Source organism: Diceros bicornis, chromosome 6 (assembly GCF_020826845.1).
Source record: "Diceros bicornis minor isolate mBicDic1 chromosome 6, mDicBic1.mat.cur, whole genome shotgun sequence".
Classification (NCBI taxonomy): Eukaryota; Metazoa; Chordata; class Mammalia; order Perissodactyla; family Rhinocerotidae; genus Diceros; species Diceros bicornis.
Genome location: NC_080745.1, coordinates 15,010,924 through 15,038,383, shown reverse-complemented (window position 1 = coordinate 15,038,383; position 27,460 = coordinate 15,010,924). Strand labels below are relative to the sequence as shown.

Genomic DNA, 27,460 nt, shown 5'->3' with positions numbered 1-27,460 from the left:
AAAAAACACCTCCAGCAAATACCATACTCACTGATGAAACACTGAGAGTGCTCCCCTTGAGATCAGAAAAATGAGCAGGAAGCCCACTCTTATCACTTCCAGTCAACACTGCACAACAAATCCTAACAAGCATAGGAAGATAAGAAAAATAAATTAAAGATACAAAAACTGAAAAGAAACAAAACTTTCACACTCATAAATATGTGATATAACAGAAAACATGCAAAAGAAACTAGAAATACATTACTAAAGTGTTTTTGCAAGTTTGTTGAACACAAAAAAGAACACACAAAAATCAATTTGATTTCTAAACACCAGCAATAGACAATAAAAATAAATAAAAGACAGTTCCAATGGCATTGAAAATGCAAAATATCTAGGGAAAATCTAAAAAATAATACATGTCAGTCCACTGTGTGAAAAAAGTATAAAACTTAATTGAAAGACAATAAAGACCTAAATAATTATGTCATGTTCAAGCACTGGAAGACTCCATATCATAAAGATGTAAATTTTCCCCAAAGTGATCTTATAGATTCAATGAGATTCCAATCAAATTTATAAGGGTTCCTGTGAAACTTGAGCTTATTCTAAAATTTATATGACAGTACAAAGGCTATGAATAGCACAGCAATCTTGAAGAACAAGGTGAGTGGATTAGCTCTCAGAGATATCAACTTGTATAAAGGTACAGTAATTTAGACTGTGATGCAATGGCATGGTAACAGACAGAAAGCCTAATTGAACAGATGAGAGCCCAGAATCAGCCTGTGACTGTATGGACACCTGAGGATGACAGAGTGGTTTTGCAGATCAGTGGGTAAAATATGGACTTACAGGTGACGCTGGAAAACAGTTAAATGCAATCCTTACCTCATGTCATACACAAAAATCTCTTCTACTTAGGTTAAAGACCTAATTGGGAAAAGCAAAGTTATGTATGAGGTATTCAGAAGATAACATAGAACAACAGCTTTAAGACATCCTTCCTTATTATGAGGTCATAAATCAATAATAAAAAGTAGAATACATGAAGGAAGACTAATTAATCACATTAAAGTTAATTTTTATTCATCAAAAAGTACCATCAAGAATGAGAAAAGACAAGCCATATCCTAGGAGAAGATATTTGCAGACATTTAACCTACAAGAATTGGTATCCTGCATATATGAAGAATTGCTATGAACTGATAAAAATGGGCAAAAAGACTGGAAATGCAAATTATAACTACAATTCATGCCTAGAGCCCACTAGATAAGAATTAATAAGCCTGACAAAATTAAGTATTGCCAAGGGTACAAAGTAAACTTTCTCAGAGTGTTGGAGGTGGTCCTCTTCAGAAAGTTGAACATGCACACAACTGATGACTTAGCATTATTACTCCTAGAGAAATTCTCACAAACTTAGAGACATGTACAGGAGTATTCATGATAACACTGCTTCTGATGGCAAAAACAAACAAGCACACAACAAAAAATCACAAACAACTCAATCTATAAACAGTAGAATGAATAAATATCATAGTATATTCATACAGTGAAAGACTAGTCAGTAATAAAAGTGAATTACTTTTGAGATTAACATCTCAAGTTGTTTTGAGGTGAACCTCAAAAATGATACTGAATGAAAAGTTACAGAATATATAATAAAATAATATGTATATGAATTCAAAAATAGGCAAAACTAAACCATCTATTGGGTAGAGATACATAGACAGTTGGGAAAACTGGGAAGAAAAATAAGTGAATTTATCACAAAAATTAGGATATTGGGGCTGGCCCAGTGGTGTAGTGGTTAAGTGTGTGTGCTCCACTTTGGCAGCCCGGGGTTCACAGGTTTGGATCCCGCGCACAGAACTACACGCTGCTCATCAAGCTGTGCTGCAGCAGCATCCCATATATAAAGTAGAGGAAGATGGGCACAGATGTTAGCTCAGTGACAATCTTCCTCAAACAAAAAGAGGAGGATTGGCAACAGGTGTTAGCTCAGGGCCAATCTTCCTCACCAAGAAAATAAATAAATAAATAAATAAAAATCAGGATAGTGACTCTTACGGGGAGAGTGAGGGTATGTGACTGAGCAGGGGCACAGAGGCCTTTCACTGGTCAAGTTCTATATCTTAATCTGGGTAGCTGGTGCACTTGTGTTGGCTTTATTATTATTTAAAGTACACAACTGCATGTTATACACTTTTCTGTATTTATGATATTTTATAACAGAAAGAATTTATCACATTTTCGTTTAAGTTTTGGTAATAAAATACTTTATTGGTACCGTTTAACATCAAAAACATAGTAATGTTTCCATTGCTTAGCTTCCATCTTTAAATTAAAAGCTAGTTTAAAAAAACAGGAGAAAAGGTCAAGTCATTTGATTTTGTCAAAGAACAAGCTGCAACTTACCTTTGCAAATAATTAGGTTCTCTCTCTTTAAATACCACAATTCACTGGTCTTCCTAATAAATAATTGTATATAAAAGGAGCCAATGGCCTGAATAATTTTGCAAAGAACATTTTACACATGTTTAAAATACAAGCCTAAATGCTACCCCAACTTAAAACTTGTAAGAATAATTAGTAAGAGTCATTGTAAAATTGAATTCATGTAGCACCAAGAAATTTGAGATTTGTAATATTTCAGATGGTATGATTTACTGAGCAAAAAGACTAACAATTTCTGTGAATTTTCAGGTGTTTATATACAAATAGAATTCAATATAGGTCCCTTTTAAAAGCCAAAGGTTCAAAAATCTATGCATGCCTTTCACCATATCTCCAATTTCTGGATAATTGACCCTATGGTAAAGATCCATGTGTGATAAATAACATAGGACAGTCCTATCTGAATATAATTATTCATCTTGTCTCATTAATATAATTTATATCTCAATTAAAACATCATTCTATCTGCAAGCAATATAATATATTCCTCTAAAATATTCTGTAATTCAGACTTCCATTCAGACTATCTTCCCTCCTCCTTTCTCACATCAGTGTGATCTTATGGTACATCTCATGAAAATGTTTTTTCTCCCTTCAGTGAAACTCTCTTTCAACTCAAAGTATTATAATAATGCAAATATAGATGTAGCACACATTAACATATTAGGAAAAAGAGGATAATAAATACATATGGATCCATGCTAAATGAGACAATACAAAGCAAAAAAAATACACCACCACGCTATGCTCATCTATTCTGAATCACCACAAGAAGGCCCTGATAAGGCCCTGGCTCACGTAAACTAATGTTCCCAGACACCCCGAGTGTCCTGTACTCCAACATAATTAAGTGTTCTGTTAAAGATGTTTCCATGTTTGATTTCTGTTTATTCAAAACTGTCTACAGCAACTTTAACTACTAATCCTGAACATGATGATAAAGCAGTAACACTGTATTTTTAATCAAGTCATAGATTCTAACCTAAGTATTTCCTATTATTACCCATTTGTTTAAAAACAGACATTTATGGGGCTAAGCAACATCAAGTTAAAGGGTTTTTATCTCTGCCTTCTCTTTGTTGGTTGAGGATTTCAGATGTGTCATTTAATTATCCTCTGCTTCAGTGAAAAAGGATTCTTCAAGCAATTGACCAAAGATCTTCATTTTAAAACCAAGCAGGGTGACTCAGTGGTCGGCCAGTGAAGAACCCTTGTCCACACACTTCATCCTTACACTCCGTCCTCTCTGCAGGAACGGGGTGCTCCTGACCCGCCATCTGCACAGCACATTCCATCCCTCAGCCCACGTGCAACCAGGACACATCAGAACACAGGTGCTGGGTAGAAACTAACTCCAAACTACTTTTGGGACAACGCCAGATTTCAATCTGTCAATGATTCCATAACACAGTATTCTCACAAGACAGAGACTCTGCATTGAAGTACTTGCTTTGTCTTCAGTTCAACTGCTAAAGTAAAGTAATGTTAGAAAGAACACAAAAGATAAGCATGTCTTCTCTGAAAGAGGCACTGCATCTGGAATGGGAATTAAGGCTAAATAAATAGTGCTGGTTTCAGTTCAGACTAACGTGTCAATGAGTATGTTAGCCAACAGCTTCGCTATTTGTCCTGTACGCCTGTTTGTGAAGATGTGTCTCTATCTCCTCCCTGAAGACCAGCATTCCCAGGTGCGAGTGAGAGGCCTCATTCATGGCTTTGGACTGGATGCACATGCGGTACTGCTCGGGGGTCAGCTCATCCGCACAGCGCTTCTCGTGCCAGAGGTGGAAAAGACCAGGAACTGGAGTCCGAATCACAATCAGGTCACCATGTAAGTATTTTCGATAAAGATGAACATCTTCTCCACCCCAACCTTTTACTTCCATGTCAAATCCACCTGCAGGATCAAAATTGACACTATAAGTAACTGCCTGGCGGCCAGAGCACAGTGAAACCTCATAAAGATTTAAACGTTCTGCTTCAAATCAGATGGTATGGTACAGCCCAAAGACACCTGACACAGAGGACTGACGTCCTGGTTTGGAAGTCCAGTTACCAGCTGACATCTAGGAGCTCAAGGTCTCTGCTGTTGAGAGTATTGAAATGAGATTAAATATTTGAGAATGCTTTGTAAACTTCAAGGTTCTATAGAAAATCTACAGAAAGTCAAATAAAAGAGAAGGAAATATAAATCAGCCACAATCTCACCACCACTAATATTTTGTTTTCTTTTTATCCTGTGAGATGCAAGTTTTACTGGGTCTAAGAAAATTTTCCAGAGGGGAAAAAAAAGAAATGATGAACCTGGAGATACAAATTTGAGAATGGACACACAGGTGATTTAAAGCCATAAGAATAGATGAAATTACCGAGGCAGTTCAGAAGAAACACAGGGCCCAGGTCTAAATGCTAAGAAAGGCCGATATCTAGAGGTTAAACAGAGGCAGAGAAAGTTAAGTAGCAAGAGACTTAGAAACAGCCCCAGAGAAGGGAGAAAATTCTGGAGAATGTGCTATCACAGTAGTCAAGTGAAGAAAGCATCTTAAGGAAGAAATGGTCAAGTATGTACTGCTCAATTAAGAACTTTAAAAGAACCAAGTAGACCTGGCAACATAAATGTCACTTATAACCTTACCTAGAACAAATATGATGGAACAATGGGGCAGAAGGCTAACTGAAGTGCGCAGACACATGAAATGGGAGATAAAGTTGAGAGTATTTTCAAACTGGTTTAAGTTGAACAACTAACTTTTTAAAGAAGCATGAACATAAACCATTTGGAATTTTTTTAAGAGCTAGAAAAGGGATTCTTAAAAACTGAGAAAAAATTACTTCTTTTATTAAGAGCTAGATTTCCAAATAATGTATTCTGTCAAATAATTCTATGCCACTTAATTTCACACATATAGGATGACAATAATCCTGAGATCTCTGAAAAGTATTACTTTAAATATTCACAGCTTTATTAAATGCTATGGCTGATATATGTTGGCTTTTCTTTCTGTAAACACAAATAAGCTCGTCTAATATTACAGATGATGTAGATACTTAAAGTAAATGGGGGACTTCCAGTTTCTGGTCCTGGAAGTTGTTACTCTGTCCTAACAAGTAAAAGCTGAACAGATTGAAAAATCAACAACTCTTCTCAGCTCCCTCAGAGAAGGTCACAGGGTAAATTGCTGCCCCTAAAATTGGAGAGACAGACAGGTGGGTAAGAGAGAATTACAACTTACTAGAGCAGAAACTCACAAGTAGAACTCTCTGGGGCAACCAGTACCATGGGTAGGAAAATCTGAACTGTAATTGACAAATGAAGGCTCAGCAGAAAAGTCTGTGAGTTAAAAACTCCAGTGGGGGTCAGTCACAGGGGATCTGCTACAGGTTTGTGAGTTTTACCTCTAGTAGCTCTACCAGGTTCTCACAGTGAAGACTGAGAAAAATCCCCTAGTGCTTCTAGGAAGGGGAGGGAGAAAGTAACCATTTTGAAATATGCCAGAGCATTCTGCTCTTCTAAACAAGGCCTGCCCTCAGGAGAAATTATTTTACCAGAGTCTAACCTACCTGGGGGAAGGGATATAACCAACACTAGCCCACTCCAACCATCCTGTCTCAATTAAGGTGGGGGCAGTGTCTGAGAAACATTTTTGAAAGTCACTGTCTAGACACACAGGGGCCCTAAAGACTGAAACCTAATCGCAGGGCTAGAGCGCGCTTCCTGCCCTCCCACACCTCACCTCCATGTCATTAAAGGCCTTAGCTGCAGTTTTCTTTTACCTAGTACATCATGTTCAGCTATGAAGAAAAAATTAGGCATACTAAAAGGCCAAAAATACAGTTTGAAGAGAACCAGACTCAGACATGGCAGGGATGTTGGAATTACAGGCACACCTCAGATATTGCAGGTTCTGTCCAGACCACTGCAATAAAGCGAACATCACAATAAAGCAAGTTGCACACATTTTTTGGTTTCTCAGCGAATATAAAAGTAATGTTTACACTATACTGTAGTCTATAAAGTATGCAATAGCATTATGTCTAGAAAACCATGTACTTAATTAGAAACACTCTATTGCTAAACATTGCTAACCATCATCTCAGCCTTCAGCGAGTTGTAACCTTTTTGCCCTCAATGTTGATGGCTGCTGACTGATCAGGGTGGTGGTTGCTGAAGATTGGAGTGGCTGTGGCAATTTCATTTTTTCTTTTTTTGTGTGTGAGGAAGATCAGCCCTGAGCTAACATCCAATGCCAATCTTCCTCTTTTTCACTGAGGAAGACTGGCCCTGGGCTAACATCCATGCCCATCTTCCTCTCCTTTATAATATGGGACGCCGCCACAGCATGGCTTGACAAGCAGTGCATCAGTGTGCGCCCAGGGTCCAACCCTGCGAACCCAGGCCACCAAAGTGGAGTGCGCGCACTTAACCACTGCACCACCGGGCCGGCTCCCATGGCAATTTCTTAAAATAAGACAACAATGAAGTTTGTCCCATCAATTGACTCTTCCATTCATGAATTTTTCTGTAGCATGCAATGCTGTTTGATAGCATTTTACTCACAATAGAACTGCTTTCAAAATTGGACTCAATCCTCTCAAGCCCTGTGACTGCTTTAGCAACTAAGTTTATGTAATATTCTAAATCCTTTGTTGTCATTTTTACGATCTTCACAGCTTCTTCACCAGGAGTAGATTCCATCTCAAGAAACCACTTTCTTTGCTCATCCATAAGAAGTAACTCCTCATCCATTAAAGTTTTATCATGAGATTTCAGCAATGCAGTCACATCTTCAGGCTCCACTTCTAATTCTAGTTTCCACCACATCTGCAGTTACTTCTTCCACTGAAGTCTTAAACCCATCAAAGTCATCCATAGGAGCTGGAATCAACTTCTTCCAAACTTCTGTTAATGTTGATATTTTGACCTCTTCCCATGAATCATGAACGTTCTTAATGACATCTAGAATGGTAAATCCTTTCCAGAAGATTTTCAATTTACTTTGTCCATATCCATCAGAGGAATCACTACCTACGGCAGCTATAGTCTTACAAAATCCATTTCTTAAATAATAAGACTTGAAAGTTGAAATTACTCCTTGATCCATGGGCTGCAGAATGGATGTCACGTTAGTAGGCAAGAAAACAACATTAATCTTATTGTACATCAGACCAGGTGCATTGTCAATGAACAGTAATATTTTGAAAGGAATCTTTTTTTGAGCAGTAGCTCTCAACAGTGGGCTTTGCGGCCAGCCCAGTGGCGCAAGCAGTTAAGTGTGCACGCTCCACTGCAGCAGCCCAGGGTTCGCCGGTTCACATCCTGGGCGCGCACCGACGCAACACCTGTTAAGCCATGCTGTGGCGGCGTCCCATATAAAGTAGAGGAAGATGGGCACAGATGTTAGCCCAGGGCCAGTCTTTCTCAGCAAAAAAGAGGAGGATTGGCATCAGATGTTAGCTCAGGGCTGGTCTTCCTCAAAAAAAAAAAGCAGTGGGCTTAAAATACTCAGTAAACCATGTTGTAAACAGACCTGCTGTCACCCAGGCTTTGTTGTTCCATTTATAGAGCACAGGCAGAGTAGATTTAACATAATTCTTAAGGGCTCTAGGATTTTAGAATGGTAAATGAGCCTTGGCTTCAACTTGAAGTCACCAGCTGCACTAGCCCCTAACAAGCGAGTCAGCCTGTCCTTTGAAGCTGTGAAGCCAGGCATTGACTTCTCCTCTCTAGCTATGAAAGTTCTAGATGGCATCTCCTCCCAATATAAGACTGTTTTCGTCTGCCTTGAAAATCTGTCATTTAGTGTGGCCTCCTTCATTAGTTATCTTAGCTAGAGCTTCTGGATAACTTGCTGCAGCTTCTACATCAGCACTTTTTGCTTCATCTTGCACTTTTATGTTATGGAGACAGCGTCTTTCCTTAAACCTCATGAACCAATCTTTGCTAGGTTCAAACTTTTCTTCTGCAGCTTCCTCACCTCTTAGAACTCACCTTCATAGAACTGAAGAGAGTTACGGCCTTGCTCTGGATTAGGCTTTGGCTTAAGGGAATGTTGTAGATGATTTGATCTTCTATCCAAACTGCTAAAACTTTCTCCATATCAGCAATAAGGCCATTTCACTTTCTTATCATTTGTGTGTTCAGTGGAGTAGCACTTTTAATTTCTTTTAAGAACTTTCCCTTTGCATTCACAAGGTAGCTAACTGTTGCACATGAGGCCTAGCTTTCGGACTATCTCAGTTTTCAACATGTCTTCCTCACTAAGCTTAATCATTTCCAGCTTTTGATTTAAAGTGAGAGACATGCAACTCTTCCTTTCACTTGACTACTTAGAGGCCATTGTAGGGTTATTAATTGGCCTAATTTCAATACTGTTGTGTTTCAGGGAATAGGGAGGACTGAGGAGAGGGAGAGAGACAGGGGAACGGCCAGTTGGTGGAGGAGTCAGAACACATACAACATTTATTGATTAAGTTTGCCATCTTTACGTGGGCAGCGTCGTGGAACCCCAAAACAATTATAATAAAAACACCAAAGATCACTGATCACAGATCACCATAACAAAGATAATAATAATGAAAAAGTTTGAAATATTGCGAGAATTACCAAAACGTGAGACAGAGACACTAAGTGAGCCAATGCTGTTGGAAAAACGGCGCCAATAGACTTGCTTGACACAGGGTTGCCACAAACCTTTAATTTGTAAACAATGCAATATCTGCGAAGTGCAATAAAGTGAAGCACAATAAAACGAGGCATGCCTGTATCAGATCAGGAATTTAAAACAACTATGATTAATATGCTAAGGGCTTTAATGGAAAAAGTAGCATGCAAGAACAGATGGATAATGTGAGCAGAGAGAGAGATTCTAAGAAAGAAGAAAAAATAAATGTTAAAGATAAAAAACAATGTAACAAAAATGAGAAATGTCTTTGAGAAGCTCACTAGTAGACTGAACCTGAATGAGGAAAGAATCTCTGAGCTACAGGACATGTCAATAGAAACTTCCAAAACTGAAAGCAAAGAGAAAGAAGACAAAAAAAAACAAAAACAGACAGAGTATCCAAGAACTACAGGATAACTACAAAAGGTGTAACATGTGTGTAATGGGAATATTAGAAAGAGACGAAAGAGAGAAAGGAATAGAATTTCCAGATGAAAGAAGCTCAATTCCAAACAAGTGCTGATGAGAGGGCAGGGGCTCCCTTTCTCACTAAGCCCCCGTTCATAGGGTAGAGGCTCCACTCTGGATGTGGCAGGACAATAATACTGGAGGCCCTTCTACCCCCACCCAGCACCCTGCTCATAAAGCAGGGGTGTCACTCTGAGAGAACTGTGCCACTGTCTCCACCCCCAGCACTGGAGCAGAGGCTCAGAGATTTTTTCCAGGAGAAGAGGAAGTCCATAAGAACAAACTGCTCCAAAGCTCTTCCCAAATAAACTGACTTTATTTGAAACAGAGTGTACAGAAGTTCAAGCCTAAGGGGCTCTTGAAAATAATGGAGATTTTGGGCCATCCCTGGTGGCCTAGTGGTTAAGTTTGGCGTCGTTCCCAGGTGTGGACCTACACTGCTCTGTTAGCAGCCATGCTGTGCTGGCGGCCCACATACTAAAAAATGGAGGAAGACTGGCACAGATGTTAGCTCAGGGTGAATCTTCCTCAGCAAAAAAAAAAGAAAATAATGAAGATTTTGATGGTAAGCAATTAAGAAGAGGCTGATAGCCCCAGCAGAGGACAAGCTAAAATATAGGCCAGCTAGTTTACCAGAGACAAACAGGGAAAGACACAGCTAAGAAGAGCCCTCTTGGGGTCAGAACAAACCTCAAAGACTTGCCTCAAAAACTACCTGCAAAAGGGCTCAATTTAATTGAGTCAGACTGTGGAGAAATTTATGCCCCAGAGGATTGTCAAAAGCAAGAGAGCTATTAGTGGAGCCTTAACAGGTGGGAGTGATACCAAGAGAGGCATGGAAAGAGACAAAGAGGGCCCTGCTAAATCCAGTGTCATCCCAGGATGACTGTGCACATGCCCTGAGGAGTGACATGAGAGGCTTCATACTGCTAAGGGATGGAGGGTGGGGAGATAGAATTCACTAAAACAGTAAAGTCAAGTCAATAAGTAAATAAACAAGAAAACAGAAAACAGAAAACAAGCCCTGGAGGTAGGGGTAATCAATATCCAAAACTGACACAATATATTACCTAAAATTTTTTCAAAAAAGAAATTATGAGGTATTAAAGAAACAGAAAAGTGTCATTTATATATCAGAAACAAAGCAGCAACAGAAACTCCCTGTGAGAGGGCCCAGATGTCATTTTAAAAAAGATTTCAAAACCACCATTATAAATATGTTCAAAGCATTAAAAGAAATCATGCTTAAAGAAGTAACAGAAGGTAAGATGACAATGTCTCATCAAATAGAGAATATTAATAAAGAGTCAGAAATTACATATGAAAAAAGAACCAAATGGGGGCCGGCCTCGTGGCGTAGCAGTTAAGAGCATGCACTCCGCTGCCGGCGGCCTGGGTTCGGATCCCGGGTGCACACCGACACACCACTTGTCAGGCCACGCTGTGGCGGTGTCCCATATAAAGTAGAGGCAGATGGGCATGGATGTTAGCTCAGGGCCAGTCTTCCTCAGCAAAAGGAGGAGAATTGGCATGGATGTTAGCTCAGGGCTGATCTTCCTCAAAAAAAAAAAAAAGAACCAAATGGAAATTTTGGAGTTAAAAAAATACAATAACTCAAATGAAAAATTAATTAGCGCAGCTTAACAGTAGATCTGAACTAACAAAACAAAGAATTGGCAAACTTGAAGACAGATCCATGGAGATTATATAATCTGAAGAACAGAGGGAAAAAGAGTGAAGAAAAATGAACAGTCTTAGAGAAATGTGGGACATCATTAACTGCACCAACATATGTCTAATAGGAGTATGAGGAGAAAACAATGAGAAAGAAGCAGTGAGAAATAACAGAGGCCAGAAGGCAGTGATGTATCCTTACTGTTTTATTAAGCAAGAAATCAGGGAAAAGGACATTAGTTTAATTTAATAGTTCTTTTATTGCTATTTGCTGATTTTCTATTACTCAAGTGTTACAATGATAGAGACAAGGTAGAGGAATTTCCAAAACAAATGGCTGAGTATAAAAATCAATGTAAGATGGACCTAAAAAGTACATAAAATATGTTCTATCACCAAATATAAAAAAATATATACAAGTATATATATAAAATATTTCTAATATGCTGTGGAAACGTAGCTACTGAATGAAGCAGGAGACGTGGAATCAGGTTTCGGCCTCTTAAACTATGCTCTCACACTTTATTTTTTTGCTGGGTAATACTGAAGATGGGGTGGGGCAGGAAGCTTAGACCAGATTCTTCATGGTCATCTTTGGCTCAGGAGTGTGGATGACTAAGCCTGTGACTCCAAGTCCCCCACTCCAACATCAACCACAGCTAGAAAGAGCAACTGTTTTTTCATTTGTTTTAAATACTGGGATTTTGCATAACAGTTCAATAGACAAAGGGGGTTTCATCTCTAAATAAAATGAAAGCCCACAGACTAGATAATCCAACATTACTTGCAGCTGTAACAATCTATGAGTACACCACCAAAGTTATGTAGAGACTTTTTACAAAAGTACTTGAAACAATTGCAAATATGGGTAACAAGCCAAACAGATGTTTTTAAAAACTACTGTTTTGATTTTAAAGAAACAAGTAAATATTATATTGCACTTTTATTTTATCTTTATGACCTCATTTTTGCTATTCAAAGACATTAACGATAAACTCACTTTGGCTTTCATATTTCCAAACTCCTCTTTTCAGGTAATCTCAGACATTCATAATTTAATAGGAAAACACTCAAATCTGAGACATTTTAGGAAAATGCCATAAGGTGTTATAGTAAATATGTAAAGTCCTATCCTTAAATGTCAGGTATACTTACCAATGGTCAAGAAATCTGATCGATACTGACAAGTCATTCCAAAGCCAAAATCTCGCCAAAAGCCAGAATCCTTTTTGTGAACCTTAAGTTAAAAAAAAATTCAATTTAATCCCTCAAGAACTAGAAGTTGTTTTTATCAACAATGAAACAAATTAAAATACTTTACATATAATACCTTTTCCTGTCATTTATGTGTCTGATAATGGATCACATGCAATTATATTATTAAATCCTTAGAAAACCAACAAAAATACAGTAATTACCATGAGCAAAGAATTCTTGCCACTTTCAATTTAATTGAATTCAAGTCCTGTACAAGGTGCAAGCTAAGGCTACTAATAAGCAAACAGTGTGGTGCCTGCCCTCACGGGGCTTACATTCTATTCTAGGAGGACAACAGTTGCACAAACACATACTGTAATACACTGTGATCAGTTCTACACAGGAGACCTTATTTGGTGCCTACCCAGCATCCATTCCCCTGCCCCTTCCTGACTGTGTACAGTTTTGCTCTGGTAATTACCTGGCCCTAGGCAGCCCATGAGCCTTCCACCTGGAGCTTCAGATTGGGCTATGAGTACTCTATACCTCACTTACTATAGGAATTGGTTCACTAACAGCCATTAGACAAAATTCAGGCCAACATGCTAAAAGAGGGGAGTCATTGGGAACTTGGGAAAACAAAGCCCCCTCATTCTTCTGAGAGAGCTACTAGAAAAGACACTTGCACTTTTTGGATGGTGTAGGATAGGAATAAGCAAACTACAGCCTCCGGGCTAAATCTGGCCTGCCACCTGTTTTTTTTAATAATTTCAGTGAAACACAGCCACACTCATTTGTCTACAAATGGTCTGTGGGTGCTTTCATGGTACAATGGCAGAGGGGAGTAGTTGCAACAGGGACTGTACGGCCCGCAAAGCCTAAAATAGTTTCCATGCGGCTCTTTACAGAGTAAGTTTGCCAACCCCTGGTGTAGGGTGTAGATGTGAAGCTTGGAACTGCTGCAGTCCTTTTCCACCCTGAGGGAAAACAGCTTTAAAACGAAGCTGTCACCACTGAAGTCCAAGCAGAGAAAGAAAAAGAAAATCAAGGCTTTGATGATATGGAGCCTCCAGAATCAAGTAAAAGTTGAGGCCTGATAAACCTCCTTTATCTTATTCACACATTCAACAAGTGTTTAATCAGTTGGACATGGTTCTGGGAGCTGGGACCCAGCAGTGAACAGAGGTGACAAAGTCCCTACCATCACAGAGCCTCCATTTTGATGGGAAAATAGCAAATAAATAAATATACACCTCAGGTGGTGATACATGCAGTAAGACAAGGGGAGAGCATGATAAAGAGAAAGCCTATCTTGGATATAATGGCCACAAAAGGCCTCTCTGAGGAGGTAACATTGGAGCAGGGACCCAATGAAACCAGGGAGTGAGCTGTGCAAATATCTGGAGGAGATCACTCCAGGCAAAGAGGCCAGCACGCACAATGGCTTGAGGCAGAAGCGTGCTTGCAGTGTGTGACAAACACTAAGAAACAACTGTGGCAAGAGCAGAGAAAGCAAGGGCAAGAGCAAAAGACTGAGGCCCCAGGGTCAAAAAAGGGCTATTGTATTTTTTAAAGATGAGTGGTATTATAGTATTTTTGTATGCTTATAGTAACGATCTAGAAGAGGCAAAATGTTAGGATAGGAGAGAATGAAGAATGGCAGGAGGGGTGTCCTTGTTTAGGCACAAGGGATGAGCTCTATCTAGTTCACTACAAAAGGACAGGCTGGCCTTACGAAGGGACATGGAGATGGAGAGAGGCCAAGGATGTGGTACAGAGGCAGTGAGGATCTCACAATAGAATGAGGAAGTGAACATCTGACTGCTTCTCTTTTCTAAGTGAAATACGAAGCAGGATATACGGAGAGTGAGGAGGTGCGAGAAGACGGACAGCGTGGCTGGCTTGGAGGACAGAGAGTGGGGAGATTAGGGTAAGGCGCAGGACTTCAGGGCAGCCCGGGACCCCTGAGGCCTGTGGTCATATATTTAACGCAATGTCACATAGTGGGGCTGTGTGCTTCTTACTCTCCATACTCTGCTGCTCTGCGGCCTTAACCAGGCCCCAGACAGAATTGCTCTTAATCAGGTTGGAGTTCTAAGAGAAAACACCAGAAGGAGTGAGGGATGAAGGAGGTGAGCGTATAGCAAAGAGGCTGTGGATAATGACTGACCACGGAGTCTGAGTTGTGTAGGGAGGGAAGTGAGGATATGGATGTGAGGAAAGTGCCAGACAGGAGAAAGACGCACCTCATCCAAACAGCAGCATCCTGAGATAGCTCCCTTGAAGAAATGAAGTTGGAGCTGGGATCTGAGAGATTAGTAGGAGTTAGCCAAGTGAAAGAAAACGTGCTGGGAGAAAGTTCCAGGCAGAAGAACAGTTTGTGCGAAGGCCTGGAGATGGGAGAGAGCACTGTGGGTGAAGGATGGTGGGACTAAACACTGGAGTCAGAAGTAGAGGCGCCCACAAATGTAGACCAGGGCTCAGCAAACTTCTCCTATAAAAGACTAGGTAGTAAATATTTTAGGCTCTGTGGAACATAGGGTCTCTGTCTCAACTGCTCAACTCTGCCATTGTAGTGTGAAAGCAGTCATTAACAACAAATAATCAAATGAACACACTGTGTTCCAATAAACTTTACTTATGGACACTGAAATTTGAATTTCATGTAACTTTTAAGTGCCATGAAATATTATTTTTTTAAAAGTATTTTTCAACCATTCTTAACTTGTGGGCCATACAAAACTAGGCAGCAGGCTGGATATGGCCTGCAGGCCACAGACTGCTGACCTCTGGCCTAGAGGGATCTACAGGGCCACATCAGAGAGAACCAGGTGTGGCTGGTCATGTGGTTTGGGTTTTATCCTAATGGCAATGAGAATTCTCTGAAGAGTCAGAGCAGAAGGAGTAACGTGATCAGATGATGTTTTTGGAAGATCACTCTGGCTGGAGTATAGAGAACAGATAAGAAGGGAGGAGGGAGGCTGATTAAGAGGCAACAGTTATAAAAAAAAAAAATAAAACAGAATGGCAAGCTAGCGGTGTAGATTACCATACGTACAGAAAGAAAAAATGGATGGATGTAAAGAAGATTTAGCACACAGAATTGACAGAAGTCAGCAAGTGACTGAACGGGCAGAAATGGGGGATGAGAGGGAAGGATCACCCAAGGATGACAGCAGGCTGCCACCCTGAACAACAGCTATGTGATGGTGCCATCCTGCGAGAGTAGGGGCACAGAGGAAAGGAATGATGCAGAGCTGGGTTCTGGACATAAGGAATTTTAGGGATGCGTAGGGCAACCACATGGAAATTCCTATGGAGAGCAGGAATAGAGGGAATATTCAGGTCTGTAGAAGAGGCAAATTTTCAGAAGAGTGGGAACAGTTTGAAAAAGCTGCTTTGCAGAATGGGAGAACTGACTGGAAAACAGAATGAACCAAGCAGCACTGAGGACTTGGCTCAAGTTGGAGCTAATAAATGAGATACGGATTTTCCTTTTCCTTTTTTTTTTTTTTTTTGTGGGGGGGTGGGAGGGCTTCTTCCCTTCTAGAATGTAAAGTTCCCTGAGGGCAGGACTTTTTGCTGATTTTGATCACTGGTCTATCCCAAGCACCTAGAACCATGCCACGCACAGGGTAAGCTTTCAATAAATATTGGTTGAATGAATAAATAAGTTTATAGAGGCATAATTTTTGTGGCAAAACCAAGATTAGACTCTAATATTCTGATCTCCTTAGTCAAAATATAACCCTGGTGCAAAGCATTAAAACAAAACACTCATTCTGACATTTCTACCCCATGACAATTCTGACTTTACAAATATTATGACTTCATTTATAACTTAGTTTCTTTAAAAATTCTTCAAATATTATCAGACTCAGCGAAGGGAGTCATTGGTTTGGTTTGATTTTTAAAGCCACACATTTTCACTGAGGAAAGTAGAGGGAAATTCAGATTGTCTATAATCCTTGAATGTTAGTATTTATACTGCATTTCTATCAGTCCTTTCCTAAGCATGTGGGGGCCACAGCTGTCTACACCTTACCTACATCTCCAGCCCTCAGCCCCTCACAGAGACCAGGTTCACAAATCCCACTGGCAAGCTGGCACCTTTCCTCGGATGTCTAATAAACAATACACGCCCACCATGCTCAAGTTGAAGTCCTGATCTCTCCTCTTGCCACTGTCTTTCCCTCACTTTCCACATCTAATCCTCTAGCAAGCTGTGTCAGCTCTGTCTCCAAATCATACCCAACCTTTCTCCACAATCACCACCCTCACCCAAGCCATAGTCACCTCCCCTGGTCTACTGCAAAAGCCGAACTGGCGACTTGCAGCTGGAGCCACACACAATCCATTCTTCACCGAATCAAAACTCTCCGAAGGCTTTCTATCACACTTAGCACAAAGTTCAAACTCCTTATAGGGGTGTAACAAGCTCTACATGACCTGGCCCAGCTTTTTGCCCCTTGCCTGCTGTGCTTTTAGGAAACCCACTAGCTGTTCCTTCTGCCTGGAACTGCCCTTCCCCAGCCACTGCGCAGCAAGTTCCTTCCTATCATTCAGACGGCCCCTCCAACAGCCCATCTCAGAAAGGCCTTTCTGACCAAACACATGGAAACCACCTAATTACTCTTCACAATTCAGCCTATTTTAATGATCTGCATGAGATTTTTTAATTGATTTTATTTTCTCTCTTCCTACCAGAATAAAGACTCCTGTGAAGAATAACTCTGCCTGTATGATTTTATAGTGGTGAATAGTGGCTGGCATAGAACAGACCCTTACCATTTGATGAATTAATATAACAGAGGCAGTCTATGCAGTGGACAAGAGGTGGAGACATGGAGCCACACTACCCAGGCTCCTGGCCCCACCCTGGCCAGCCGTGCATTTGGCGGGCACTCAACCACTGCACAGCTGTGTCCTCATTTGTAAAATAGGGGTAATAATAGCACCTACCTCAGAGGTTGTTACAAGGATTACATGAGTTAACATGTATGAAAAACAGAATAATACTTCACACATAGAAAAGGGTACATGAAAATATTAGTTGTTATTAGCACTGTAGTATCTAAAATACATATATACCATTTCCCATTTTATCTTTACATTTTCACTGCTGTATTTATTTATATTTCATGAACATTTTCTTCTTGATACATAATATTCATCACAGCATATACTATAATTCAATTTATTATTTTATTATTAGAGTTTTGCTTGCTTTTAATGTTGTCAATATTATGCATATTGCTACTCTACAGTTCTGATTATTTCCTCAAGAGAGACTCCTGGGAGTGGAAATTACATCAGAGGGATGAATGTGTTTGAAAACTCCTGACTCAAAAAGCTGGCCTGCCATGTCCACACCACCAGCAGGGATGGAAAAGCCCCATCCCACCAGCTTCACTCGCATGGTCATTTTTAAAAACAGCGATTTTATAGCAGAAAAAAGTACTGTCACTGCTGTTTTAATTTATTCTTAGTAAGACTGACTATGTAAATACGTTTATTGTTATTATCAATTTTACCTATTTTTTTCTATTAAGTGTATTTCCTATTTACTTTTAATATATCTTTAAATATTAAAGAGAGCAAACTTTTGTCTTGTGTTTTAAGTGAGGACACTGAAGCTTAGAAAGGCTGAGTAATTCACAAAGGTTACAAAATGTTGAAACTAGCACTTGAAGTGGAAGTACTTATTTTTCTACACAATATCTAGAATAAATCTGCATTCAAATCATTCTTTGCCCACATCCTCCCAAACCAGACAAGAATATTAGCATGCTTTTACATTCCCCTTTTCACTCTCATATGGTGAGTCCATTTGGCACTTTTTTTTGGTTTGTTTTTCAAGAATTTTTTTAATAAACTTTTAATTTGAAATAATTTTAGAGTTACAGAAAAGGTACAAAATACTAAAGAGTTCCCATATATCTCTCACCTAGTTTTAGCTTCCCCTAAATGCTATTATCTTACATTGTTGTGGTACATTTATCAAAACTAAGAAACCAATACTAGTACATTACTGTTAACTAAACTCCAGACTTTATTTGGATTCCACCAGTTTTTCCTTTAATGTCCTTTTTTCTGTTCTAGGATCCAGCCCAGGGCACCACATTGCATTTAGATGTTATGTCTTAGTCTCCTGAGAAACTGTGACAATTTCTCAGTCTTCTGGTTTTTGTTGATCTTGACAGTTTTGAGGAGTACTGGTCAGGCATTTTGTAGAATGTCCCCCAATTTGGGTTTATCTCAAGTTTTTATCATAATTAGGTTGGGGTTATAGGTTCTCGGAAGACCACAGAGGTGAAATGTTCTTGTTACATCATATCAGGGATGCATGACAACACTGGTGATGTTAATCTTCATTACTTGGCTTAAGGTGGTGTTTCCCAGGTTTCTCTGTTGAAAAGTTAGTTTTTCTTTTTCCATACTCATTTCTCTGGAAGTGAGTCACCTAGCTCCACCTTTTGGAAAAGGGAGTATCTAGAAAAGTTACTTAGAATTCTATAAGGAAGATGTCTCTTTCCTCCTATCTAATCTATCTCATCTAATCGAATCAATCTATCTATCCATTCATTTATTATTATTTATCTATTTACTCACTCATTTATTTATATCAATATGGATTCATGGATATTTCATGCTTGGGGTTATAATCCAGTACTATGTTATTTATTCTGTTGCTCAGGTTGGTCCAGCTTTGCCACTGGGAGTTCTTTCATGCTCCTGTTTCCCTTTGACATACCCCCATCCTTTTGTTGTTTGAGTATTTCCCTACTTTCTGGAGCTACAAGATGCTCCAGGCTCCTCTATTTCCTGTCCCAGCACTAAGGTCTGGGAGCTGGGTATGCTTGTTACTCTTGGGATATCACTGCTCCTGGGCCCTCTCAGCAGACAGAGCTAGGTAATACATGTATGTATACCATGTATATACCCTTTGACTTTTTAATCGCTAATTGCTATTAATTTCTTGTTTATTATGTGTTTCATCAACAACTATTTAAACAAAAGTTTTACTGGGTTTTTGTTGTTTTTGTTGACCACTCTTTTATTCTCAGGTCTTCCTCTTTCAATGCGTTCATTTCTCATTCTGCTGAACTAGAAAAGGTCTGTGAGAAATAAACTTTCAGTCCTTGAATGTTCAAAAATATCTATTTTGCCCTCAAATAGTAGATCAAATATAGATTCTAGAATCAAAGTTATTTTTCTTCAGAGTGTTTAAAGTATTGTGTTATTGTTTCCTAGCACCAGTATTATCAAAAAGAACGTGAATGCCAATCTGATTCTTAACCCTTTGTAGACAAGCTAGGTTTTGCTATTTTTGATGTCTCTGGAAGCTATTAGGATTGTCCCTTAACTGCTGTTCTTGAATGCCAGAAGACTTGTCTTTCCATAGTTCTTTGAAGTTTTCTTCCATTTCCTCCCCTCTCCATTCTATTCTCTTCTCTCCCTTCTGGAACTTCTATCAAACAAATTGGGAGCTTCTGGATTGATTTCCCGTGTCTCAATTTTTCTCTCATTATCTCATTATCTCTTGGTCTTTACGTGCCCAGTTGGCTTGTCTTCTAGTTTACAAATCTGTTTCAACTGTGACCATGCTGCTATTCAGCCATTTACTGAGTTTTATATTTTCACAATATCTAAGTTCTGACTCTTTTTTAACAATGAATATTGTTTTATCAATTTAATTTTTTCTCTAATCTCCCTAAAGATATATTTATTTTAAAGTTGTGTTCTATCTGTATTCATATTATCATGTGTTGATTTTTGTTTATTAAAATTTGGTGCTTCTCTTTCACACTGTTGGTTTACCTCAAATGTTTGACTAGTTTTGGTTAACTGCTACTCATTTTTGTTTCAAAAATCATTGTTCAAACACCCACGGCTGTTAACTATGATTACGGGGCTTATCCCCAGTAATCGCGGAGCAAGGGCCAGACGTAGTCTCAGGCAGAAAGTGCCAACAGCAGCTCATCTTTGGAGTCTGGGCCTCCCTATCCACCTTACAACTCAATATTCCCAGGACCTTACCCTGCCCCTCTAGCTCCAGGGACCACCCATACTGCCTCAGCATGTGGGTCAATCCCTGTGATGACTGCTGCTCAACACACCCCCAGAGAAGCACATATACTCCACCACTCCCTGTCTTCTATGAACTCAGAGGATGCAAGGCAGCCTCATCTTCAGTGTTGTCCTGAATACGTTCCAGACAGTTCTCTCTTCCATTAATCCTATGCCAACTACTGCCACCTTACAGAAATTTCTCAAAATTCAGATCTAGTAATGGCACTTCTCTCACTTTCCAACACTAATATAACTTTTTCTTTTTAATAATTCATTTTTACAAAGGATTTAGTCAGATAAGGTAGATGAGGGTGCTTGGTTTGTCACTTGATCCCATTTGGTAGAGGGCATTTTTTGGTAGAGATAAGGTAGAGGGGTATGTGTGTAGGTGCTCTACCACAGGTTGGTATGAAGATAATGCTGGCCTCAGAAAATATATTAAGTAGATCATATGGCACTAATATTACTGTTCTTTGAAAGTTTGGAAAAACTCACCATTGAAATATCGTATCTATGCACCTGTAGGGTAATTTTTTGTAACTGTTCTTTTTAAACAGCTCTTAGTCTCTCCAGAGCTTCTATCTTTTATTTATAAAATAGTATCATGAGCTTTTATAAAATACTAACATAAACTTAGCTCATGTTAGTATTTCATAAATTCTCAAATCTTTCCTTTTATTTAGAATTTTTAAAACTTATTATATAAAATTGATTTCTCTCAATGTTTTCTTATTCTAATTTCCAATGTCATGTTTTCCTTTTCACCCTGAATCTGCCCACTTTATGATTAAAAAAATTTTTTTGCACATAAAGAAGCAGCTCCTATATTTGTCAACCTATTATTTTTGGTTCATTAATTTCTGCCTTCATTTTTATTTCTTTCCTTGGAGTTATTTTTTTTAACATCTTAAATTAACTTCTTAGTTCATTTGTTCCCATTTTTTCTTAATGTTAACAATAAAGATCAGGCTAAACACAATATACTATCCTGGACTGGATCCTGGAACAGAAAAAAGGCATTAGTAGAAAAACTGGTGAAATCCTAATAAAATCTATAGTGTAGTTAGTAGCAACTTACCAATGTTAATTTCTTAATTTTGAAAAATGTACCACGGTCATGTAAGATGTTAACATTAGGGGAAACTGGATGGAGTATAGGAACTCTCTGTACTATCTTTCCAACTTTTCTGTAAATCTAAATTATTCCAACATAATAAGTTCATTTAAAATTTTTTAAAGACTTGTATAACTTTGTCAATATATGGCCCCCCAATGCCATGACTTTCTAAGTAATTTCCTATAGTATGTTATTCCTTCTTAGTTATTTAGTAGTTTTAATTTCTAGCTGGTTAAGGCTTTTAAAATTTATTTTTAGTATTACTAAAAATAAGTTAGCAGAAATGACTGTACAATTTTCATGTTCTGAAACATGAAGTTTTTCTCTGCAGCCTAAACTTTTCTTTTTCCCCCCAGAATGACACTTAATTCTAAAACAATAAATGTGAAAGCATTTGGGGTGGGGAGAGACTATGAAAATGTGTTTATAATAACTACAGTTATTTTACTGAAACTTTGTTTTCTACTTGTGAAACACATAAAGGCACCTAGCAAGGATCTTTGAGGCCTTTTACAACTGACAGTAAGAGTCTTACCAGCTGCTGTTCCACAGGCGGTGGCACATCCTGATTGGCGTAAACAATGGCAGGGTTGTAAAGACTGAACACCACAGGGTAAAACACCTTCTTACCTAGAAATTAAAATATGTGTTTACATCACACAAAGAAGTCATAAAATGAAGAACTGATCTTTGCTGCAATATCTACTAAGACTTTATATTAAAGTCTCTTTGTCACATATAATGACTTTATCAATATTCAAGCTACTGAATATCATGTTGATTTGATGAACATGATGATTTTATAACATATCAGTAAGTAGCTATGAAACTAAAACTTTGCAGAAGAACAGAAAAAAATAGACTAAAGGGTGCTTCACATGTTTATTCCCTTTGACTTGGGGGAGATGCACAAAGGTATTCTCTCAGCTACTCATTAGGTGAGCCATTTATTACTCATTATTTCACTAATTAGCAGTAATAGATATAGGTTAACTTCTGATGATCACCAAGAAACTTAGAAACTTCCGCTAAACACGCTCTTCAAAATGAATCACAGAAACAGTAAATCCAAAGAATACTGTACAATGGATATATAGAGAATAATTAAAATATAGAACTGCAGACAGATTTGAACAAGATCTGGAAGAGCTGGGAGAGTAAGAGGTAAAAATACTTGATGTAAGGCCCCTGCAGAAGGCCTTGTCATCAGCTTTCAAATTGTTAGCACTGAAGGTCCTATAAAGGCTAACTAGTCCATCTCCCCTCAATAGAGAACCTTTGCTAAGATTGGCCTCAATCCGAAGTGATAATGTGAAATGTTCAGTAATTGTCAAGGACCCTGTAAGTAATGTGGCAGCCTTTTGATTACAAGATCCCTAGCAGATGTTCATCTTACCTTCCTTAAAACATACTTAAGGATGGGGAGATCAATTTCCCAGAGGCAGATCTATTTCTGGATATAAAAATTTTCTTTTACATTGAGCAAATATGCCTCCTTCAACTTCCACATTCTGAACTATATGCTGTCTGGTGTAACAAAGGTAAACTTAACCCTCATTTACTCACTAGGCTCTCAGCGAGTTCCTGACAACTATTCCTACCAAACCGATTAATAAGAAGATAATAATTTGCATGATATGAATAGTTCTACATAAAAGACACTTACTATGAGATTTTTCAATACAGAAAACTTCCTTTTCACATTTAAAATAAGATTTTATTTATAAAAATGTCATTTGCTCTTACATTTTCAAAAAATATCTACAACATAAAGCAAAGTATAGTAAATCATCCCAAAATCCCAAGCACCATCTGTATCTAGACCTCTGCGAGCGTGCGTGCGTGTGCTGGCTCCATCTGCCTGAGGTAGGGTGCTTCTGACTCGCACACATCACCAGGCCATTCTGCTTGGCTCTTTTTCTGACAGCTGCTGCTTCCTCCTTGTCAATTTCAAGACTTTTTATTTCTTTGCATTTGTTTACTTGGATTCAAATGCAGACATTGGAATTTGGCCACAAGAGAACAAAGGGTATGAACTTCAGAGGCACAAGTTTTCACTTTTCTATTTAATATCCCAGTTAAATTACGCCTACTATAACTTTAAAAACAAACATAATTAACTTGACTCAAAATATGGGATGTGCTGACACTGTTCTAAATTCTACACTCAGCTCATCTACCAATATTTTACGCACCTGGTTCAGCATTTAACCGGCAGCTGTTAAGGAATTCGGCTGAGAAATATATATCAACATCACAGAAAAACATCAAGACCTCTCCCTTGTCCCAAGCTCGGGCACCCACATTTAGTCCTCGTCCACGATTAAATTCTTCATTCAATGAGACCAAGGTGTAATTGTGAAAATTAGACTCACTATGAGGAAAGCACATACAACAAATGATAAGTCCCACTTAAAGATTAACAACTCTCTTCCTTCAACACAACTTACAAAATATGTTTTATACTTCAGATATTTTATTATGCTGGTTCTGTATTCATACAGGGAAAGCAAACCATCAGCTTCATGTGTATGATTGTCATCAGGGAAACATATTAACTAAATGCCCACATTTGAGGCAACACATGCTGGTGGTGTAAGGTTAATAAATGTTGAGGGGCCACTGCCCTTCACGATCTTAAAAACCTATTGGGGAGATAAAAAATACACATAAAAAATATACATATGGGAAAAATAGCCATAATGTCTGGTAATAAATAATGCATTCCACATGAATGATACATACAAAGAGCGCTCTTCTCTAGAGTTCTTCAGTTCTTTGCTCAAATGTCCTCTTATCAGAGAGACTCCTCTCATACCATATGTGAAGCGACCCCGACCTCCCTCTCATTAATCTCTATCCCCTCGCCTGGCTTTGTTTTCCTCAGTACCACCAGACCTGTTTGTTTGAGTGTCTCCCCCACTGGAATGTAAGCTCCATGAGGGCAGGGATGTTGTTTTGTTCATTATTGTGGACACAGTGTCCCTCATAGACTAGGAGTTCAGTAAATATTTGCTGAATGAATGAATGAACAGCAGTTCTGAGAAAAAAAGATTGTCTTTATCTGGAGTAGTTAGAGAAGATGTTAGAAGCGGAATTAAGTTATGCCTTGGTTAAAGTCTTGAATTCAGTGGCGAGTGTGAAGGTCATTCCAATTAATTATTCTTAAAGGAAAAGAGGTAAGAAGGTAGAATGCATTTTAGAGAACAGGGATCAGACAAATCAGAGAGAACAGAGGGATCCTAAAATGGGAACAATGAGAGAAGACCATAAAAGCATCAGACTGAGGATCACCTTCCATGAGAAGTTAAAGAACTTGGTCAGTGTCCTAAAGACGAGGAGGAGTCAGGGTTTTCCGGCCAGGGCAGTGGTTCTCACAGTGAAGTCCCTGTACCCACAGCATCAGCTTCCCCTGGGAACTTGTCAGAAATGCAAATTCTCGGACCCCACCCAACCCCTGAATCAGACACTAGGGGTGGAGCTGAGCATCTGTGTCTCTCTTAGGACAAGTCACTCCAGGTGACTCTGATGTTAAAGCTGGAGAACCGCTGCACTAGGGTATAGCTGGATCAAAAAAGGAACATTTTAGGAAGATTACTCTTAAAATAGTATAGAATGGGAAATGGAGAGATGGAAGCAAAGGCTCAAATAGTGCACGGAGTGCCCTCCAAGGACTCTGAGTGCCCACACTCCCCTTCTTATGGGATATAAATCTCTCTCTTCTTTTGGGGAAACTGCCAATTCATCTCACACTCCCAGCACCAAGTGGAAGAATAATCATAGAATACCCCAACCACAGTAATTTCCTAGGGGCATGGACCAGACTCAAGCTGGGCCAATCACAATACTGCCACCCCACCTGGCCAAAGTCACTGGCTCAAGAGTGGGCAAAAGTCCTTCCCTGGGATTTTCTCAACTGGATATGGGAGAAAGCTCTTTCCTCTCTGATGGCAAAGTCGAGAAGATGTAAGCCCACAGACACCAACAGCCACATACCTCACATGTGGAAGAAGCTAATCTGCAATAGGAGAATGAAGTCAACATGCAGAGAAAAACAGACAAGAAGACAACAAGAGAATTTGATGGTATTCAAGTCTCTGGTTTCAGTCCCTAAGATACCAAAGCTGTTTTGGTTTTCTTCCTCAAATTTGCTTGTAATAATCCCTTTAATTTTGGGAGTTATCCAAGATTCTTCAATAATACTCCCATTTTCCTTAAGCAAGTTCAAGATAGGTTTCCATCATTTGCCACAGAGGAGTCTTGATTAATGCAGGGACAACCTCAGTAATACTAATGTGCGTGCTTAGCACTTAGTAGGTGACCTGAAAATGGTAAAGAGGGAAGAGAAGAAGGGAAGAAAAGGAGGGAGGGAGAACCTGGGTTAGGGTGGTGGCAGCAGCAAGGAACAGACAGAAAAGAGATCCTGTGCAGTAAGCAGGAACTGACTAATTAGACGTAAAGAATGAGGGAAAGAGGCTGGCTCTCAGTCATCAAGTCCAGGGGATCACAGGAATGGTCTTAGTCTGAACTGAAAAGAAGGCCATCAGGAGGAGGAACTGGCGTAGGGGAGCAGAAGACAATGTTTGTTTTTTATACACCAGTGCTGTGAGAGTCCCTTCGGGGTAGGGACTGCAACTCCCTCCTCTGTGCCCAGTCCTATTTCAACCACCCCAGTCAGAACCCGAGCAGTGTACCTGGAACAGAGTCGGTGGGACTCGAATGTTAGTTGAACGATTCGAGAAGAATGGCCGGCCAAATCTGGACTCTTAGGGAATGGCCACCACTAGCAGAAAGGTAAAGAAGCAAGTAAAGGATACAGAGTTGGTGTGGTCAGAAAAGACAATCAACCTAGTATCTTACATCATAACATATTTACATTTACAAAATATTTACATTTTACAAACATCAGAGGAAAGTTTCAAGAAGTAAGTACTGGTTAGGTGTCAAATGTAAAAAAAGTGATCAAAGAGGATGACAGAGAAAAGGCTGTCAATTAGGCAGTTAGATCAGACCTTTGGGCCCAAAACTTAGAGATGAAAAGGCTGAGAAGCTACAGAATTAATAACGGAGTATTAAGGAATTACTAATTCATTCATTCAAACCTCTGAGCACCTACTATGTGCCAGGTACTACATGAGTTGCTTGGTTAGAGAACTACTGTTCTGTGAGGTTTAGCTGTGAAAGGACAGAAACCTAACAGTAGCTACTGGGTACTGTAGAGTCAGGTGGGAGTTTCTTTAGGATAGGGGAGACTTAAGCATCATTTGCAAGGCAAGAAGAAGGAACTTGGGGAAATGGAAGGAAAGAAAGGTGACAAGAGACAAGCTCAGGAGATGATATCAAAGTGAAGGGATTAGATTTAGAAAAAGGGAAAGAGTTCAACAGAATGAAGAAATGGAGGCAAATACATAGAAGGTGAATGGGCCACAGAGCGAGTGCCCTGATCATGCCAGGCTGTCTGCTAGGAGGTTAAGGGAAGACAAGTCATTTAGAGTTGCATGAGCGAACCCAGGGGTGAAATGAACTTCTGATCACCACCACTCACATGGTCAGCCAACTTTTAAATAGCAGCTATTCAAAATTATTAACTCATTAAATATCTGAAATTCTCATTCTTCTAATGTTATATATTAAGGACTTCAATGTAGACATGGTTCACCAACCTTGTGACAGATTCTAGGATAGACTTGACTTTAGATAGTCCTTCTTTACCAAAATACACCACTGTGAGATGAATTCTCTTGTCCTGATGAATACATACATCCCTAACAGAATTGAGAAACAAAGTTCGTTCAAGAAAATACATAAAGCACTATTCATTCAGAAA

At 39.1% G+C, this 27,460-nt stretch overlaps 1 protein-coding gene across 3 annotated transcripts in view; it reads right to left on the bottom strand.

Annotated features, from left to right (window-relative positions):
- Positions 1-1,055: 1,055 nt before the first annotated feature.
- Positions 1,056-27,460, bottom strand: part of CSGALNACT2 (chondroitin sulfate N-acetylgalactosaminyltransferase 2) — a 42,981-nt gene continuing 16,576 nt past the window's right edge. For 2 of the 3 annotated variants that reach the window (XM_058542910.1, XM_058542911.1), the window contains 5 exons: positions 27,297-27,398; positions 23,829-24,007; positions 22,169-22,263; positions 12,402-12,483; positions 1,056-4,339 (listed from right to left, as the gene is read on the bottom strand). In XM_058542910.1, coding sequence (XP_058398893.1) covers positions 4,047-4,339; positions 12,402-12,483; positions 22,169-22,263; positions 23,829-24,007; positions 27,297-27,398 — 751 coding nt within the window. In that variant the 3' untranslated portion in view covers positions 1,056-4,046. Of the gene's footprint in view, positions 4,340-12,401; positions 12,484-22,168; positions 22,264-23,828; positions 24,008-26,327; positions 26,417-27,296; positions 27,399-27,460 lie in introns of those variants that run through there. The other variant, XM_058542912.1, reaches the window with a different exon arrangement.